Source organism: Eurosta solidaginis, chromosome 3 (genome assembly GCF_040869045.1).
Source record: "Eurosta solidaginis isolate ZX-2024a chromosome 3, ASM4086904v1, whole genome shotgun sequence".
Taxonomy (NCBI): domain Eukaryota; kingdom Metazoa; phylum Arthropoda; class Insecta; order Diptera; family Tephritidae; genus Eurosta; species Eurosta solidaginis.
This window is the reverse complement of record NC_090321.1, coordinates 288882528-288902356: the sequence shown is the minus strand read 5'-3', so window position 1 is coordinate 288902356 and position 19829 is coordinate 288882528. Positions and strand designations below refer to the sequence as shown.

At 37.9% G+C, this 19829-nt stretch overlaps 1 protein-coding gene across 6 annotated transcripts in view; it reads left to right on the top strand.

Annotated features, from left to right (window-relative positions):
- Window positions 1–19829, top strand: part of LOC137245829 (putative ferric-chelate reductase 1 homolog) — a 279195-nt gene that overhangs the window by 153481 nt on the left and 105885 nt on the right. For all 6 annotated transcript variants that reach the window (XM_067777046.1, XM_067777049.1, XM_067777045.1 and 3 more), the window contains one exon: window positions 15807–15964. In XM_067777046.1, the coding sequence (XP_067633147.1) occupies window positions 15807–15964 (158 nt within the window). The remainder of the gene's footprint in view (window positions 1–15806; window positions 15965–19829) is intronic.

Here is a 19829-nt window from a genome sequence, read left to right as displayed (position 1 = left end):
ATCATTAACAATACTGAAAGGCTGCAAGTCAGCTCCAATTAGTCTAGCCAAAGCCTTATCAATTTCTTTTTTTCGCGATGCTGTAGGATCATATTCTGCACCTCTTTTGAATTGCGAGTCTACTGAACGCATTGATGATAGGATGCTACTGGAGCCGCTTGAGCAACGATCATTTTCATTTTCCATGTTGGGATGCATTATCTTCAAATGGTCACGCAAATTGCACGTGTTGCCACTTGTCCTTTATTCTTTTTGGCATATAAGACATTTAGCCAACTTCTTGTCATAAGACTTTTTAAAATATTTCCACACCTTTAAAATAAACCTTTTAACATCTTCATGCAAACGTTAGGAATTATAAATATTTACCAAAGATAGCTCCTTAATCCTCCCATTTCCGCCAGCTTCGTCAGTGGCTTCAACTTCGGCCGAATCGGCATTTGTAACAGGGAACTCATTTTCTACAATAATGGTATTGGGTTAAAATAAAACTAAAACGCAAGATTTGTATGCTTTATTTAACTTACCTTCGTTGGTTCTAATCACAAATTTATCCATTTTTTCGTTTTTTAAAAAAATTTAGGCATGGTAACAAAAGTCGAAAAACTATCGATGGTTTTCCCAAACTATCGATGGCGGTGATGGTGCCCGACTATCGATACTATCGATAATGCCATCGATAGTTTTCCATCACTACAAGTTTGAAGTGCGGTACTGACAACACGTATATAAAATATATGTAAATGTAATAAACGCTAAGATACACGTTCTAGTAATTAACCGAGTTTAATTGGAACCCTAGACAAAGAAATCCCACAGTTGGGGGCTCGCCCGGAATTTTTACAGTCGTTATACAAGTTAAAAAAGTTTTTCTAAAATAAAATCGGTTCAGTCGTTAAATTGCTGCATAAATTAGAAACGCGAACGTGTATGTGTGCACATATTATATGGGCGCACTGTAACAAGGGCAGAGGTAAATCGCAACGCACATAGCAGAAGGAGAAAAGTACCGCATCTTCGCTTGTGTAAAAAGCATCAACTTTTACACAGAAAATTTGGGAAAATCGTGGTGTGTAAGTAAATGCAAATTAAACCACCCGAAATTAGAGCCAGAAAAATAACGGAACGAAGAAACGGTTATACCGTGGCAAATAACGGCGTCATTCAGTGGAGATCTCTTTAGAGCAGTAGCAGAGCGCAGCCAAGCCTGAGTTGCGCCTAACAGCAAGAGTAAGCAGCGAACATTAAAATTCTGTCAGCAGCAGCAGTGAAAGATCAAACAATTGGTACAAGTTTGCATTTGAATAAAGTTGAAATTCAATTGCGTTTAGCAGAAATTTGTCTGCGAGTTGATAGCGAGGAAGGTTTGATACAAGTTTTACTGCAGTGTGTATTGAAAATTGTGGCGTCGACAGAGGTTCGATAGTGAGAACAGTTGAGCTGGTACATTGTGTTCCAGGTAACGAAGGGTTACGATTGCAGTGGAAGAGTGGAAGTAAAGCAGAGCTGAGGTCAGTTAATGTGTGTTTGAGTGAAACAGAACGAAGGCGTTTGAAACAGTAGTTGGCTACAGCGACGTTACAGGCGAGATCAAACTAAATGCAGTTGTTTGAGTTATTTGCAGATAAGTTGTTATAAATATATGTACGTTTTGTGTAATAAATGTATGTGCACTGTTCGATATTTCTGGTGAGCAAAGTTAATGCAAAATAAATTTTGACCGCGTTTAAATATACTAATTACATTTTTAGAATTTGGGCTGAATTAAAACAAACATTCAAGCGGTTTGAGTGCACTATATCAAACTAGAGCTGTCGAATAGTTTTTAATTGAGTGAAAAAAAAAAACAATTATGTTTAAGTTTGTCTAAAAGTAAAGCAACAAAAAATTTACTTCTCAAAGTTATTTTTGAAATCGATTCAAAACAAATTCATTCAAAAGTTGAATTTTAAATTAATAAATACTCAGATTTTCTTGTAAAACTTTGATTTAAGAAAAATAAAGGAAACATTTACTGGTTTTCCACTTCGTACGCAAATTTAAACTGCGATTTACGCGGAAATAGTTCACAAAACCTGTCTACAGGAAATTCTGAGTATAACCAATATATTGACAAGAAAGACAATATTTTTTTTGTGATTTTAAGTATTGATATAATTTGAATACATAATATACCTCTTGACTTGTAAAACATATTTATTGTAAAGAAGTCGACATGGACGTAAACGAAATTCAGAATAGGTTGAACAATGCGACTCATAGCTATTTTAGTCTTTGAGACATTGAGGATACTCTGTCTTCGTTTTCAGGGTGTGGGCAACCTGACGTTAATCAGTGGTTGCAAGAGTTTGAGAGTAATGCAGCTGTTGTTAATTGGAATGACCTACAAAAATTTATTTATGGAAAACAACTCCTTAAAGGTGCGGCTAAAATATTTGTTAGGAGTCAGAGAGAAATTAAGGATTGGAACTCGTTAAAGTCCATCCTTAAGGAAGAGTTTGAAGTTAAGCTTAGTGCAAATGAAATCCATCGCCGATTAAAGAACAGACGTAAGAGGGCAAATGAAAGCTTTCTAGAATATTTGTACTCGCTGATGGAAATTGCAAGCATGATAGATATGGATGATGCCAGTATCATTGAATATTTTATTGAGGGTATACCCGACACTAGATCCAATAAACAAATTCTTTACCAAGCTCTCATTATAGCTCATTTAAAAGAGAACTTGCGCGTATATGAAAAATGTCATGGACAATCCCAAAGTATAGGTAGTAGAGCGGTTCCACAACCTTATCAAGGAAAAAATACAGACAAAAGTGAAACCCACAGCAGCAAAGCATGTTTTAAGTGTGGAAAAGTAGGGCATCTGGCTAGGCATTGCACTCGTTCGGCTGTTCGGTGCTTTAAGTGTAGTCAAGTTGGTCATAAAGCCAATGATTGTAAGCAGCAGACATCGCGTACTGAAGAAAAAAGCGAAAACAAGAAGGTTCATGTAGTTACCGACGGCAAAGAACAATCAAATATTAAGCCAGTTGCGCGAAATACATGCCTATTTAGAGATTTATAAATCAACGGACACACATTTTCAGCTCTTTTAGACACGGGTAGTGACATTTGCGCGATAAGATACGACACTCTAGTGAACATTGGATATGTTGATCTACAACCAAAAATTAAAACCTTGTACGGCATCGGTAACAAAATTATTAAAACTATCGGATGTTTCACCGCGCGTATAAGTTTAGATGAAGTCGAAATCGAGTTTCATGTCACTAAAGAGAGCGATATTTTGTACGACGCTATCTTGGGTAAAAACATTTTGAGTCAAGTCGATATAACCATAAATGATGAAGGTGTAAGATTTTTAAAGAAAAGAATTGCAACTCAGGAACTCCAGAATAAAGAGAAAACACCAGGGGGCCTACTCTGTATTGCGATGCGAAAGGCAGTGCGATGCGAAAATAAATTGCGATGCGAAAGGTAATTGGAACTCTGTAGCGCTATCGCATCGCTAACAATGTCGCTTTTTTATTTTTCGCTAATTTTTTGCTTGAGTATGCATCACTGACCAAACTCAAAGAAAGAGAACAAAAGAAACAAGGCGATTACAATTTCGGCAAACGATTAATTTTTGTTGAACAAATTAAAAGAAGGATTCTGTAGCATTATGGAACGATTTAAATGAAGAAAGGATTGATTTAAATGAAGAAATCCTCCCAGTTCAGAAATTGAACTGGAAGAAGTGAACGTGATAAATACAGAAAACGTGGAAAATCATAGAATGGGAAATATTGCTAGTTGTGTCAGAGAACAAATAAAAAATGGCATGATTTCAAATAGAAATGCTTTATAAAAAAGGCGTTTCGATTTAATTGTTATTTATTTATGTAGTTTAAGTCCACTAGGATTACAAATTGTTGCTTTTGTGTTTGTTTTGTTTTTTGAGTTGTCCTATATATTTTTAAATGAATATAAAGATATCAATTTATAAAATCATCAATTAATACTTACATATTTGAACAATGCGAATGCCTATTACTTGTAGCAAGAAAAATGCGAAAATGAATGCTGTTTGACATTCGCTTTCGCTTTACAGAGTGCCGGCAATGCGAAAAGGGAGAAAAATTGCGAATGGGCAAAATGTGAATGCGAAAGTCAAAATATACATGCGAATGTCAAGATACAGAGTACCGATTTTGCGATTTCGCGTATTTTTTCTTTCGCATCGCAATACAGCGTAGGCCCCCAGTTAGCAAGAAATCAGTTGTGAGTAAGGAAGAGAATATAGGCGAATTGGAGAAAGAGTTTGAGGCAATGTTGCAAAATGGGGTTAGCGTGAGCGTAGAGCCACAGTGTGAGCTTGATCACTTACAACCCGATACAAAAGCAAGTGTACTAGGCCTGATTACAAACTACAGATGTGTGAAGGAAAAACCAATTGAGATGAAGATTATTTTGTCGGACGAAGTGCCCATTTACCAAAGACCGCGCCGACTGTCCTATGCAGATCAAGCCGTTGTCGAAAAACAAATTGAGGAGTGGCTAGCCGACAATATTATCCAGGTCAGCACATCAGAGTATGCGTCACCGATACGCGACAACTTCCCTATGCCGTTGATTGACGACGTGCTGCAAAGACTTCAATCGGCAACTTTCTATACAACATTAGATCTTCGTAATGGATTTTCCATGTACCATTAGACACTGCGTCACGGAAGTACACGGCTTTTGTCACACACAATGGGCAATATGAGTTTCTATATGCTCCATTCGGTATTTGTAACTCCCCAGCAGTTTTCACGAGATATATTCATGCGGTGTTAGGAGAGCTTATCCGCAATAAAACAATTATTGTATACATGGACGACATAATTATTCCTTCAAGAGGAGAGTTACTTTCTTGTTGAGGCATCAACTATAACACCGTCGCACGAAAATACTCAGGCAGTACAGAATTTCCCTGTTCCGACCGACATTAAAACATTGCAACGCTTTTTGGGACACACATCGCATTTTAGGCGTTTCATTCCGAACTATTCGCTGGTGGCTAAACCATTGACTGATATTTTGGGAAATCATGCAGGGTTTCGAATGGAAAACGAGCAAATAGCCTCAGTCCAACAATTAAAGACTGCGTTAGTGAATCCACCAGTACTCCGCCTATTCGATCCAGCATTGCAAACGGAAATACACACGGATGCTTCTATGCAGGGATATGGCGCAGTCTTGCTGCAAAGAGACTCGCAGGATAGATGTCTGCACCCCATCGAATACATGAGCAGGAAGACTACAACCACGGAACGGAAATACCACTCATATGAATTGGAGGTTTTAGCCATCGTAGCAGCGCTCAAAAAGTGGAGGGTATACTTAATGGGAATCAAATTTAAGATCATTACGGATTGTAACGCGTTTGCGCTTACAATGAAAAGACAAGAAGTACCCTTACGAATTTCGCGTTGGGTTATGTACCTTCAGGATTACCAACATGAGATAGAGCACCGTTCAGGAAAACAGATGAGGCATGTGGATGCGTTAAGCCGTATGCATTGCCTAATGATGACTGATAGTTTACGACACAGAATACAGGAAGAACAGCTTAAGGAGGACAAGCTGGCAGCGATACGGAAAGTTTTGGAACATGAAAGTTATCACGATTTTTATATAAAGCATGGTATTATCCATAAAGATCTCGCTAAAGAACTTATAGTAGTACCAGCACCTATGGAACGAGAAATCATCGAGATAGCTCATAGACAAGAACATTACGCATCCAAGAAGACACAAGATTTGGTTAAGAGAGATTTCTTTATCTACGATATAGCACCCAAGGTTACACACGTCGTGAAAAGCTGTGTAGAATGCCTAGTCGCGGAGGCCAAAGCCGGGAAAAAGGAAGGAATGCTAAACCCCATCAATAAAGAGGACAAACCGCTTGTGACATTTCACCTAGACCACGTCGGTCCTATGGAAGAAACAAAAAAGCGATACAACTATATTTTCGTGATCATCGACGCGTTTTCTAAATTTGTTTGGCTTTACCCCACCAAAATCACAGGTAGCGACGAAGTGTTAGATCGTTTAGAGAAACAATCGGCGATATTTGGAAACCCACCCAGGATTATAACAGATAGAGGGGCTGGTTTTACATCAAATGCTTTCGAAGACTACTGTAGAAGTCAGCACATTCAGCATCTAGTTATAACCACTGGTGTGCCACGCGGTAACGGACAAATGGAGAGAGTCCATAAAGTAGTTATGCCAATGTTGACGAAGCTTTGCATCGAAAATCCCAAGTTGTGGTATAAGCACGTAGACAGAGTTCAACAACTAATATATTCCACACCACATCATGAGCGAGTATTATAATGTTATCCTCCATTTCTATTGGAACGTAAAGCAGCTTATTAAAGTTGCACCAAGATCCAGCTGTAAATGCTGTATACTGTGAATATGTCGTGGGTGTGGATAATTTAGATGTAGTATTTCTTTTAATGACCTGGTGGAAGTGCAGAGTTTAACAATTTTCGTTCTTTATTTGACACTGGCAGTCCAATTAGTTTTGTTCAGAAATCTTGCATACCCAAAGGTCAAAATATATGTTCTGTACCAGAGTGCAATTATGTTGGAATTGGGGGTCGGAAGATGAATATAATAGGAGTTATTACTTGTTTTGTCAAATTTAAAAATCGACTAAATTATATTAGTTGCATATTTTAGAAGACAAAGAAATGTTTACCCCACACCTGACGTTATAAAAGGAGTATGTGTTGTTGTTTAAATTAGAGCTTCTCTTCATGAAGTTTTTCACAAACTGAACTTCTTAACAATATATGATGTATTTTTCACAAAAGTCATTTGCAAATATTTATTTTTCAAAGCAATATCGATATTACATTCATATACATGTATATAAATATTTTTTTATAAAGTTCCACTATAAAATTGAGATTCAAAGGCATCTTTGTCCGCTATTGTGGTCTTTTTGGGTATTCTAAAAATGTCAGTATAATCTCGTAAGTGGGTTATCTTCGTGGGTCATAAAATCTAAAAACATCAAAACGTGCGATGTATGCATAACAAAATGTTTCGAAAAATAATCTAAATGACTTGCAGCACTTTTCACAAAGGAAGTTTTTTATTTTTGGTTTTTTCAAAACCCGGAAATGACTACAAGCTTCTTGTTTAGGATTTGTGAAAATGTGTTCGTTTTGTTTTAAAACAATTTTTTTAATTGTATACTTATTGTTCAAAGTTTTAAATTGAAACGTAATAGAATTAAATAACACAGCAGTCAATTGGAATGTTTCTAATTTAGTACAAAAACTGCTTAACCCGATGAATGGTTTAAAATTTATGCTCAAATTTCTAACCGTGTACCTCTGTACTGGTGCTAATCGGATCTACAACGTGGCAGTTACAAGCCACACTTATACGAGTAGCGCTTAAGTCTGAGCTATACCATCTCTGAAACACCCATGACTGAACTAGTTAAGAAGCATTCTATGTATCTGTAAAGTAGGGTAATTACCATTTTGCAGGGCATCATAATGTTAAAAGTGTGAGTTGGAAGCACTCCGAGAGAAGATAATTAGAACTGGTACCGTCTCTTAATGGCGTAGCTTTGCGCTAGTTCGAAACGAAGACGATTCGCCGAAGAGTTGTATTACACCGTTTTAAAATTTCATATGATCGAAAATGGTCCTTCCAGTGTAAATCGAAGAGTTTCCAGATTTTTTTCTTTCATTCATTTCTTATATTCGTACATAATACATATAATTGAGGATTACCACTTTTTATTTATGAGTGCTTTCACAGTTTTGAATATTACAGCCCATGAACCAAGTAACAGATCTCGCATTAAAGACAACAACTAAAAGTAAAACTTTTGCTGTGACGTCACGCTTTTGAAATATGTTTCAAATGAAGTGAAATGTAATAAAAGGGAAAGACAAAAAACAAAGAAAATTGTTTGAATTGGACTTTTATTGTTATTTTTTGAAATTTCTATAGGAAAAACTAAATTAAAATTATTAATTTATGAGAAAACTTAAATAAAAACTGCACAAAACTTTATTTTAAGACATTAGCCATGGATTTTTAAACCTCGTCGAAAAATTGCCAGTGGTTAGTGTTCTTTTTCCCACATTTCTAAGGCGCAATAAAATCCTTATACTGTTTTCACACAGAAACTTAATGATCTCATTTCACCTGCTAATGAAATCGTAAATTTTTTGCTTTCATACAGAAGTAACTGCTCGATTAGTATGAAGGATGAGACAGACAATCATGGCGGAAAGATACAAGGTGGGAGCATGGTGACATACCTACAAAAAAAAAATTCCATGTACTTGTAAATTCGATGGACAAATGTCAAACCCGTACTGCGCCGGTAGTTGATGTATCAAATCAAATAAAAAAGGTTATAATCAGCTGTTCGATGCGGCCACCTTGTATCGTTCCGCCATGCAGACAATGACATTTGCTTTGACAATTGACATTTTTAATCACTGAACACACCAAAAACTAAGAAGAGGAAACGGAAGCGGAACGCTGCCAACAGAGTTGCATTGTGCTTTTGACTTCATTAGGCATTCGATTAGCTACTAATGAAATAATAATAGATTCGAATTTTGTAGGGAAGATTGAGCTCAATAAGCGTCTTAATGTAGAAACTTGCCTTTATTATTCAATAAGCCGTCTGTGTGAAAATAGTATTAAGTTACTTGCTGCCAGGGCTTGAGGGAATGATAAAGAAGCATTATTTTCAAGGCAACTGGCCAGTCGTCTGACTTAAATGAAACTCAACGGAGAAGGTTGCAGGCCTGTTAGAATACTGCGTTCATACTTGCGGAGGAATGTCTCCTTATGACTCCTTAACCTTCACATAGTGACGCTAAAAGTGATCACTGCCAAAGAGTGTATTAAGTTGCGAAAAACAAGACATCCCAAGAAATAACACAATGATTTATGCAGTTCTACATTCATGTGAAAGAAACTTTGCAGTACTTTGCCCAATCCAATTGGTGTTTCAACAATTTTGTTTCACGTGGTCAATATGGTCGCTGAAGAATTGGCCGATGATGCCAAATTTCATAAGGCGAACAAACACGAAAGACTCGGAAGATAGTTGTTAATTTTACAGCAAGGTGCATAGATGAAAGGGCAGGACATGTTGCAAGTATCGTGTAATCATTGGCGTAGAAAACAATGGTAGGTACTTCGGGTGGGAAAGGCAGCTTCGATATGTAAAAATTACACAATAGTGGGGATGGAACATGCCCTGCGGCATCCCTTAAATAATATTTCTTGGTTTCGATGTTAGGTTCCTGAACTGGACCGAATGCTATGCATTACCACAAACGATTAAAACTCCCTTGGCTTAGAATTTGATTGAAAATAATAAACAATCTCAAGGAAAAAATCAACTTTTACAAAATTAAAATTTTTGTTCGTTAATAAAAATCGTCAATGAAAATTTAAAGAAAAATAATAATTGAAGAAACCTAAAAACTTCAAAAGCTTTTCGTCATTTGACAGTAACTTTTTTCCTAAATTAAATTACAAATACACGGTTGTGGCATTACGGGATCTTTAGTCATTGGTTCATGATTACAGCCCATAGTGTACCTATACAAGTGTGTCAACTAAGCGATAAACGTCAAAACTACAAACAACCTCGCTCACCTGATGCAAATCTCAGGTCTAGAGTTGCATTTTTGGTACGTAATAGTACTTCAAGCTGATTTGCATTTGATAGTTTAATAAAACTTTGTAGTATTTACAGATGAAATAGTTGCATATATTTCCGCGGAAATGAGAATACTAGAAGATTTGTAACCTGCAACAATGCGGAAACATACGGAAAGCAAAATATATTTAAATTAGAGTCAAAATATAAAGCGCCACACGTGTAACGTGGAAAAATTTCACTTCTAAGGCTTTTTACACAAATGCATAATGGCAAATTTTTATAAACGCTTTGGTCGCTTCAAAGCAAAGATAACGTACGGCGTTTCATTGTTTTTCGTATGGCGTTGTCAAAGCGTAGGCACGCAACCAAAGCATTTATGTAAATTTTTCGATACTTCGCCCGACAGATGAATTAATGAATGCAACACAACCAAAGCGTCTCACAGTGTTTCGTGTAGAACAAGCTAGCTGGACAGAAACAAAGTTCTTATTCCAAGAAAAGTGTAATGAGAAATGAAAGAAAACAAACAAGATAACAGAATTTTTGCTTTTTTTGATATTTTTTCTCATATATATTGAGTAATTGAAGTAAGAAGGCAAGAGTGGCCGTAAAATGCATTGATTAATTTGCAAAATTCTTGGTGAATATTAAGCTTTTTTTTGATTGATTCTAAGCTCGAAGGTAAGTAAAATTTTTTAATAGTAATTCTTTCGCAATTAGAGTATTTTCAATATATTTAACATTCCGTTATTAAGAAGAAAAGGTATTTTTTCTCTATATTTTAACTTTAGGGACATACATCCGCCGACGTTCGGGCTAAATTTTACATATGTTATAGTCGCAAGTATTCTCTAATAGTCCAAAGAAAAAACCATTGCGAATTCTTTGCACATCCATTTTTAATTTTTTTATTTGTAGATTTAGTTATCTCTACATATAAAATAGGATGTATCTACGTACCAGCTCCGACGAGATATTTGAACCTTTAAAGCTGATCTACAAACGGCAAAACCAATCCCCAGGTACAGGGAACAAACACGTAGCCACAAAACACACAAAAATAAACGCGCAAGGTCAACAAGAGCACACCAAAAGCAAAAAGGCGAAGATCACTCACTTCAACCTGCCACAACCTACCGCACCAGTCACCAAGGCATAAAAACAGGTACATACAAAGCAATCCTAATGCAGGTATAACCACACAGGAACGCTACACAAAACAACCCCATTTGGTAGCATCTACGCCAATACCTGAATGTAATATAAATACTGCGCAACTGATAACAAATCAGAACGATCAACGACACTTAAGATGGCAGCACAACAATCATCAACTATTCACCCTGTCGGAAAATCAAAAACACAAAGCAGTTTAATTATAACCGTACCAAGAACGGGGTTTTTGACATTCGAAGGAAACCAAATATAAAGAATTATTGAGTTTTGTTGTACTTAAGTATGATTTAAGCGAAGCAGCCGAGTATTCGATAAAAAGTTTAAGCTTACAAATATCGGCATATTCGTCAAAGCTGGATCAGGAGCGATTTTTGAATAAAAACTCGGAGTTGCTTTCGGGTCCAGTCTTCACATTTACAATAACGGTGGATTCAAAGTTGCCATCAGACCAACCAACCACTTCTTCAGGTAACCCGGCCCCGGAAGACGAATGAAGGACTTTGTTAGCTGCAGTGAAAAAACCAAACGGCGTCGAGTGGATGACCTCTTGCAATCTAGAAGTCCTGGTGAGTTACTTTATGCGGCAGAAGTATCAACGCGTATGTCCGGCAACAGAAATGTTGCTAACATTATAAAAAAAATTACAGGAAACCACTCAAATATCCGGCAAAAAGATGACATGTGAGCCAGATGCAAGATGCTTGAGCAATGTAGAAGCTTTAGCATACTACGTAGATAGCAAGTCGACGACTCATGGGTACAAAAGGACTCGGAAGTGGAGCATCAATGCAGGCCATAAGGTTTATCCATCATTTTATAGTCTAAGAAAAGCTAAGGAAGAATGCTATCCAAATGAAATTGATGTGGGTGAAACACTTGCGCAAATTAAAGTCCAGTCCGTATTAGATAAAACTGTTGAGCGTTTAGTTTTAGCAAATCAAGAAGTTTTTGTTAGTTTATTACCTACAAACTTGACGTATACTTTAATCAGCAAGTGGGGTTGCGATGGAAGCTCTGGCCATAGCACATATAAGCAAAAGTTTACATGCAGTTCTGACACTGATGAATTTTTGTTTATATTTTCCTTCGTTCCTCTTCAATTACAGAATGAAAAAGGTAACATTGTTTGGCAGAATCTTCGACCTTCTTCTACCATGTATTGTCGTTCAATTAAATTTATTTTTTCTAAAGAAACAAAAGATTTTATTGTTTTTGAAACGAACAAAGTTTTAGAGGAGATAAATGCGTTGTTGCCAACAAACGAAGAATACGAAGTTTCCGTAAATCACAATATGCTTCTAACAATGATTGACGGAAAAGTTTGCAATGCTTTGACTGAAGCTTCTTCCGCACAAGTGTTATATTTGTGGGGCCACTCCAAAAGATATGAATAATGAGTTACGGGACTTTACGCCTAACCGAGATAATCTTGATTTTGGTTTGTCTACTCTCCATGCATGGATAAGATGTTTTGAATGCTTGCTTCATATAAGTTATCGCCTCGAAGTAAAAAAGTGGCAGCTTAGGAATGAGGCATATAAAGAGAGTGTAAAGCTACGTTCCAACGAAATCCAGAATAAATTTAAAAGTGTACTTGGATTGATAGTAGATAAACCAAAACCAGGTTTCGGCAATACCAATGACGGCAACACTGCTCGTAGGTTTTTCGAAAATTCTGAGGCTAGTGCTGAGATTACGGGATTGGATGTAACGCTCATCAAAAGATTTGACACTCTCCTTCGCGCATTAGCATCTGGGTACAATATAAATATCCAAAGATTTGAAAAATTTGCGGTCGAGACTAAAAAACTATACATAGATCTCTATCCATGGTTTAATATGCCTGTTACAGTTCATAAAATCTTAGTGCATAGTACTGATATTATAAAATCAGCAATTTTACTTATTGGTCAACTTTCTGAGGAAGCACAGGAAGCCCGTAACAAAGATTTGAGACGATTCAGGGATGATAACACACAAAAGCAGTCGCGTGAAGCCACGAATAGAGATCTTATGAATATGTTGCTTATAACATCGGATCCTTTAGTTAACAGTTTTAGGGAGATACCTAAGAAAAAATTTAAAAGTCTGACTTCAGAAGTCTTAAATTTACTGTCCCCCGATAATGTTGAAGAGTCAATAAATACCCCAGTTGTTTCAAGCTTTCACAGTAGTGTTGCTGATGCTCATGACTATTCCACAAGTGACCCATCGAATGAAAGTGATGATAGCGAATAATAACATAATTATAAAAGATAACCTACCCTATAATTTTTTGTTGGATCAGGTTTTATTTAATTTAAATCTATTGTCTTTTCTACTTTGTATTATACTTTACTTTTAAGTTTTTGTAATAAGTTATTTTCACATAATTAATTTAATTATTTACATTGTTGTTATTATTATTGTAATTCACTTTTACATTCCTGACTGGTACTATAAAATAATTTTGTAAAAATTGTAGTGCCAGGATAAATACTCAAATAAATACAAAATATGTATGTACATATGTACAGTCACTCACATAAATAAGTAGACACCCCTTTTTGGACAATTCTTACAATCTTCGCTTTCGCAAATTTATTTTAACTAATTTCCCATAAGAAAATTTGTCACGATCTATAACAAAAACTAAATTATATTTAAAAAATGTTTGAAAAATTCGACGAATTTTCATAAAAAATTTTAATTTTTTTTTTCGGAATTTTTTAGAGTATTGAAATTTGTAGTCCATTCAATTTAAGTGCAATAAAGTAATATTCTTAAGTCCTTTAAATTTTTTTGGATCTATGTAACTTATTCACATTAGTTACTGTATATGAAATAAGCAAATGTATGCATATGAAGTAAAATTTTGTAAAAAAAATAAAAAAAGAACATATGCCTGAAAAAAATGACGTAGTTGTAATAAATGTCTGCATATGAAACGGAAAATCTCATAAAATAATTTTGTCCAGCTAGTTTGTTCTACACGAAACACTGTGCGTCTGTGTAAATCCGCCTTAATTTTTGTAGCTGTGAAAGTCTCCTGCAAATAAAATGGTGCTATAAGTGCAAACAAATCGAACTCCTATATGACTACTTTATTTTCTATGTATTTTTCTTGTATTTTCTCTTATATTTTTTGTCGAGGGAGCCAATAAGGTGTCAGTACTGGTGTAAGTGTGTGAACTATATTTAAAAAACTAACGAAATACAAGAAAAATACAACGTAGTTCATTAAAAACAAACAAGCCAGTTTGTATTTCGATCAGGGATGCACCTTAACGTTAAGCTAATCGTTTATCAAAAAATTTCCACCGTTTCCGTTGAAACACTTCGAAATATTATCGATAAAGAAATTATCAAGATAAATTGTATCTCGTTTTTAACCGAAACGAAAAGCTTTCGTTTACGTTAAAAACGTTAACAAAAACGTGATACTTTATGTTTGAATTGTGCTGGCAATGCTATAGCCATGGTGAAGCCGTAAGGTGGTAACAACGAGGGCACATACACACACAAACTCCATGTAATTTGTTTGTGTAATTCGTTGGTGGTAATGTCAAAAATACTCTGAGAAATGTTCGTACTGTCAAAATTCATGAGAAAAGTTGCAATCAGCTTGGCGAATGCTTTCACCTTTAATGACTCCGCCATCAATCAGCTTTGCCAGCATAGTTTTAAATTAATAATCAACATAAACGATTTGATTTCGTTTTGATATGGCAGAAAACGAAACGAAATCATTTCGCTAATTTGACGTTTTTAACGTTAATAAACGAAACGAAATGACTTTGTTTCGTTTATTAACGTTAATTATCGTAACGAAATGATATCGGTTCGTTGGTTAAGCATGCCTGATTTCGATAAGGTTTTTTGACATTAGGCCGGTTTTTCTTTATGTTTTTTGACAAATGAAAATTTTGTTTTTAGTTTCAAAATTATGTGCATAAAAACACAAGTAAATTCAAAGTGTAAATTGTGTGTGCAAATGAGTTTTCAATAAGTATACATTTTTCAGTTTTTTATAGTAAAGGAATTTACCTCCAGATTCTTCTGTTACACAAATATAGTGAACTTGGGTACAGAAATTCAATTAAAAATGTTTTCACAATAATTTGAAAAACTCTACGTTTTCTCTGCTTTTTACACTTAAAGGAGTAACCTTCCGCAATAAATTAAACTTTTAATGAAAATCTATAACTCTGAACTGAACATTTTTCGCCATGATATAAATTAAAAGGCTGTGGAACAGGAGCAACACTTTTGTGACTACATAAACCCTGCAATCTTTAACGTCTCTGCACAGAACCCTAATTGACCGTTTTCGACCGAAACAACAATGGCTACCCAGATTTTCCCGTTATGCTCACTTAACATGCCAACCTAATAAAACCGCACTGCGTTTTTTGAGCGCACGCAAACAACCGGCGTTTTTTGCCCTAACCCAAACAAGCATGCGTTGCGACAATGTAAAGCATGTGTGCAAACGTCAAATCTAAATGTCACGCAGAACAAAAATTGGAAATCGAGTTAGGTTTTAACGCAGCAAATTCAATTTGGGTTGCTCTCATACAAGTTGTATGTGCATGAGACATTTTTGACAGAAAATGACTTGCGTGCGTTTATATTAGGTAAGGCGAATCCATACCCGGTGGTGGCAAAGCGAATTCAACCAATTCGCCGTGCAGAAGAATGTCAAGTCAAAAGAAAATTTTCATAGATTTCGATTAACTGACATTTTGTTGTACAAGGCTTTGTATGGAAAATTATCACGAAGAAGCAATCAGCTGATGGGATAACACCACCTCTACTGAATTCGCCTTGATATTAGGTTGGCATGTAAGCGAAAAGGAAGAAGTCAACACACTTGTACTTGTACACTATGTTACAGCCATATATTTATTTCCCTGAATGTGGATATTGGCCTTAATTTTTTTCTTTTCTTTTCTAGATTGGACAGTTTAATTCTTCATTAGACGGACGAGTCAAATTGATGAATTGTGAAAACTCAGTTGGGAACTCAGCAACGCACGCTAATCCCACTCCAAAGCAATCTGCCAGCTTAGAATGGCAGTCCCCACTTGACTTTTTAGGCGAAGTCGTTTTCAAGTATGTTCGTATGGTAACTTTAAAAAAACTATTCTAAGGCAAGGTGCGCACGAGGCTACGCGTCATAGACGCTGCAGGCGAAATTTGTACGCTTTGATGCCAAACACATGTATTTGAATGGAGAGCTGCATACGAGGCGTCAGCTGCATGAAATTTTCGTGTAGCTAAGCATACAGCAATGTTGGTCGCTGAGCGTACGTACGTTTGAAAAAAAGGAAGAACAAGATGTTTATTAACATTTTTTTGTATGCAAATTTGTGTAATTAGTTAAAAAATATTACTTTAGTTAATAAAAGTGCGTGAAAGATATATTACCAAAGTGAAAAAGAGTATTAAACACCACAACAGCTTGGTTAGACATTTTTGAAGCCTTTAAAAGGCTAAAAAGTGTTGGAGACTAGAAATCACCCTTTTCTCTAGTCCGCGGTGGTTTAAAATTGCCTTTCCAAAGGAACGGGGATGCAAACAACGTTTAATACCTATTTTCCTGAAGAAATTAAATTTTTTATTTTTTTCAATAATTGGTTGCTTTTTGTAGCGACGCTCGAAAGTAGCTGCGTGTGCAGATCTTGAGGCGTAGAGAAGTTGTAGCTATATGAAATATCTTGTAAGCGTCTATGACGCGTAGCCTCGTGTGCACCTTGCCTAATTTTTATCGGAAGCGGATTTTGTTTAACTGATTGCGCTGTATGCATTGTGGGTTCCTACAAGTAAAGAATCATTATATTCCTCCATTATCATACCTACCTGTCAAATAAGGCTGACAGAGAGAATTGCTGTGTTGTTGTTGTTGTAGCAGTGCTTCGCCCCATACTATAGGTGACATCAATCACAAATTGTCATAAATATCCTCTAACGGAAGTCCACAGAGATTTGCAGTTTCAACAGGGGTGGGCCATAATGAGAGGGTGTTAGAGGCGTTGGTTCCACAATACAGTTGAAGAGATGGGTGGTGTCATGTGGGGACACGTTACAAGCAGGACATATGTTTTGTATGTCGGGGTTGATTCTGGATAGGTAAGACTTTAACCTGTTACAGTATCCAGATCAAAGTTAAGCTAGAGTGACTCGCGTTTCCTTAGGGAGTGTGAGTGCCTCTTCTGCAAGTTTAGGGTATTGTTCTTTGAGTACGGGCAATTCCTGGCATAGAGGTCCGACGCCTGTTTGTGGAGTTCACTGAGGACCTGCTTGTGTTTTTTGGCTTCAACGGCTGTGCTCTGTGGTGCCGTATTTCCTCATAATGCTTACGGAGATGATTCCTTAAGCCCCTGGGCGTTGTTGGCTCATCAATCAGATGTCTGTTGGGATGCCCAGGTTTCTGGCCTGGTACTTCTTCCAGTGAGTAGTCTTTAGACTTGGCGACCATATCGGGGACGCGTAGCATGTAATCGGCTTGCCAATTGCGTTGTAAGTGGTAATGAGCGTTTCTTTATCTTTTCCCTAGGTACTGCCAGCAAGGGATTTGAGGATTTTATTACGGCTCTGAATTCTCGGAACAATTGCGGTTGCGTGCGCACCAAAATGTAGATCCTGATCAAACGTCACACCCAAGATCTTGGGGTGTAGGACAGTCGGTAGCGTAGTGCCATCGACGTGGATGTTCAATATGGTCGACATTTGGGGCGTCCATGTTGTAAATAAGGTCGCGGAAGATTTAGTCGGTGACAATGCCAGGTTTCGCGAGGCGAAAAAACTGGAGAGATCAGGGAGATAGCCGTTTATTTTATTGCATAGCTCATCGATCTCTGGGCCTGGGCCTGTGGCCATTATTGTGCATTCATCGGCGTAGGAAACGATTGTGACTCCTTCCCGTGCTGAAGGTAGCTTAGATATGTAGAAATTAAACAATAGTGGGGATAGGACACCACCCTGTGGCACCCCTTGTTTAATTCTCCTTGGTTTTGATGTTTCGTTTCTGAATTGCACCGATGCCTGCCGACCACCCAGATAATTTGCGGTCCACCTTTTAAGACATGGGGGAAGGGTAGACCCTTCCAGGTCTTGCAGTAATGAGCCATGGTTGACCGTATCAAAGGCTTTTGATAGGTCTAGCGCTACGAGTACTGTTCTATGGTGGGGGTATTGATTCAAACCGCAATTTATCTGGGTGCTAATGACATTTAGCGCGGAGGTAGTGCTATAGAGTTTTCTGAAGCCATGCTGATGAGGGGCTAGCTGCAAATGTGCTTGGAAATAAGGGAGTAAAATGGCTTCAAGCGTCTTTGCCACTGGCGATAGGAGAGATATCGGACGATATGACTCACCTACGTTAGCTGGTTTCCCAGGCTTTAGTAGCGGGACCACCTTGGCCATTTTCCATTTCTCGGGTATGGCAAAGGTGGAGAGAGACAGGTTGAAGACATGCGCTAAATATTTGAAACCCTCTTTCCCTAGGTTTTTAAGCATCGGCATGGCTATGCCGTCTGGGCCCACTGCTTTGGATGGTTTAGCGCGACCAATGGCGTCCTCAACCTCTCTAGCGGTGATGGTGATTGGTGACGCGCTGAATTTGTGTTTATGTGCGTGTCTATTGGCTCTCCGTCTATCTTTGTCGACCGTAGGATGCATTATATATTGTCGGCAGAAAGCGCTCGCGCATTTTTCCGCATCCGACAGCACCTTATCGCCAAAGGCGATGGAAACTTTGTCTTTGTGCTTAGTCGGATTCGATAGGGACTTTACGGTGGACCAAAGTTTACATACACCGGTAGAGAGGTTACAACCTCTTAGGTGCTCTTCCCATTTCGCCCGCTTGTGTTCGTGCACAAGCAATCTGATGCGTTGGTTTATATCCCTTATTTGGGGGTCGCCTGGATCAAGCTGTCTTATAAGGTCGCGTTCCCTGGCTAAACTCGCGGCCTCCGCCGGGAAGTGGGGCCGGATTTCGGGAATTCTCCCGGCGGGAATGAAATGTGCCGAGGCGGATTCAATGACCTTACGGAAGGCACGCTCCCATTGGCGGGCATCAGTCGGGATAGGGAGGGCAGCAAAGCTGCTGTCTGTTGCAGATTTATATTCTTCCCACTTTCCTTTTTTGAAGTTTATGAAAGTGCGTTTTTCGGTGACGATAATAAGTATGGGCAGGTGGTCGGATGCCAATGTTACCATCGGCTGCCAGTTGACGCAGTTTACGAGTTCTGCGCTCACGATTGAGATATCTGGCGAGCTATGACTGCTTCCTGCCATACGTGTGGGGGCGTCTCCGTTTATTGTGCAGAACGTCGTTTCTTCTATTTGATTCGCCAACATCTCACCGCTACTGTCCGCCCGCAAGTTTGAATGCCATAGGTCGTGATGGGCATTGAAATCGCCTAAGATAATGCGATTGTTGCCAGTGAGTAAGGCCTCGATTTTAGGGCGGTATCCACTGGGGCAACAGGTGACAGGAGGGATGTAGATGTTGATGATTTCTAGATTTGCATCGCCTGACCGGACAGATAGGCCTTGCCGTTCTAAGACATTGTCCCTGCGGTCGATGCCAGGATCAAATATATGATATAGCACAGAGTGGTGTATAATAAACGCGAGGCCGCCTCCATTTCCGCTCTCGCGGTCCTTCCTGTGGACATTATACCCAGAGCAGGTCTGCAATGCAGATCTTGCTTTGAGTTTAGTCTCTTGAATCGCAGCAATGCGGATGTTGTGCCGCTTCATGAAATCGACTATCTCCGTAATCTTCCCAGTTAGTCCATTACAGTTAGTTAGGTTAGGTTGGGTGGTAGCTTCCCTGATAGAGGAAGCTCACTTGGACAACATGACGGTCCGTTGTGATACCACATGTAATAAACTAAACTAACGGTGACGTAGATATAACTACTTAGAGAATCGTTGGGTAGCAACGATAAAGTTCCGAATGATCCCGATC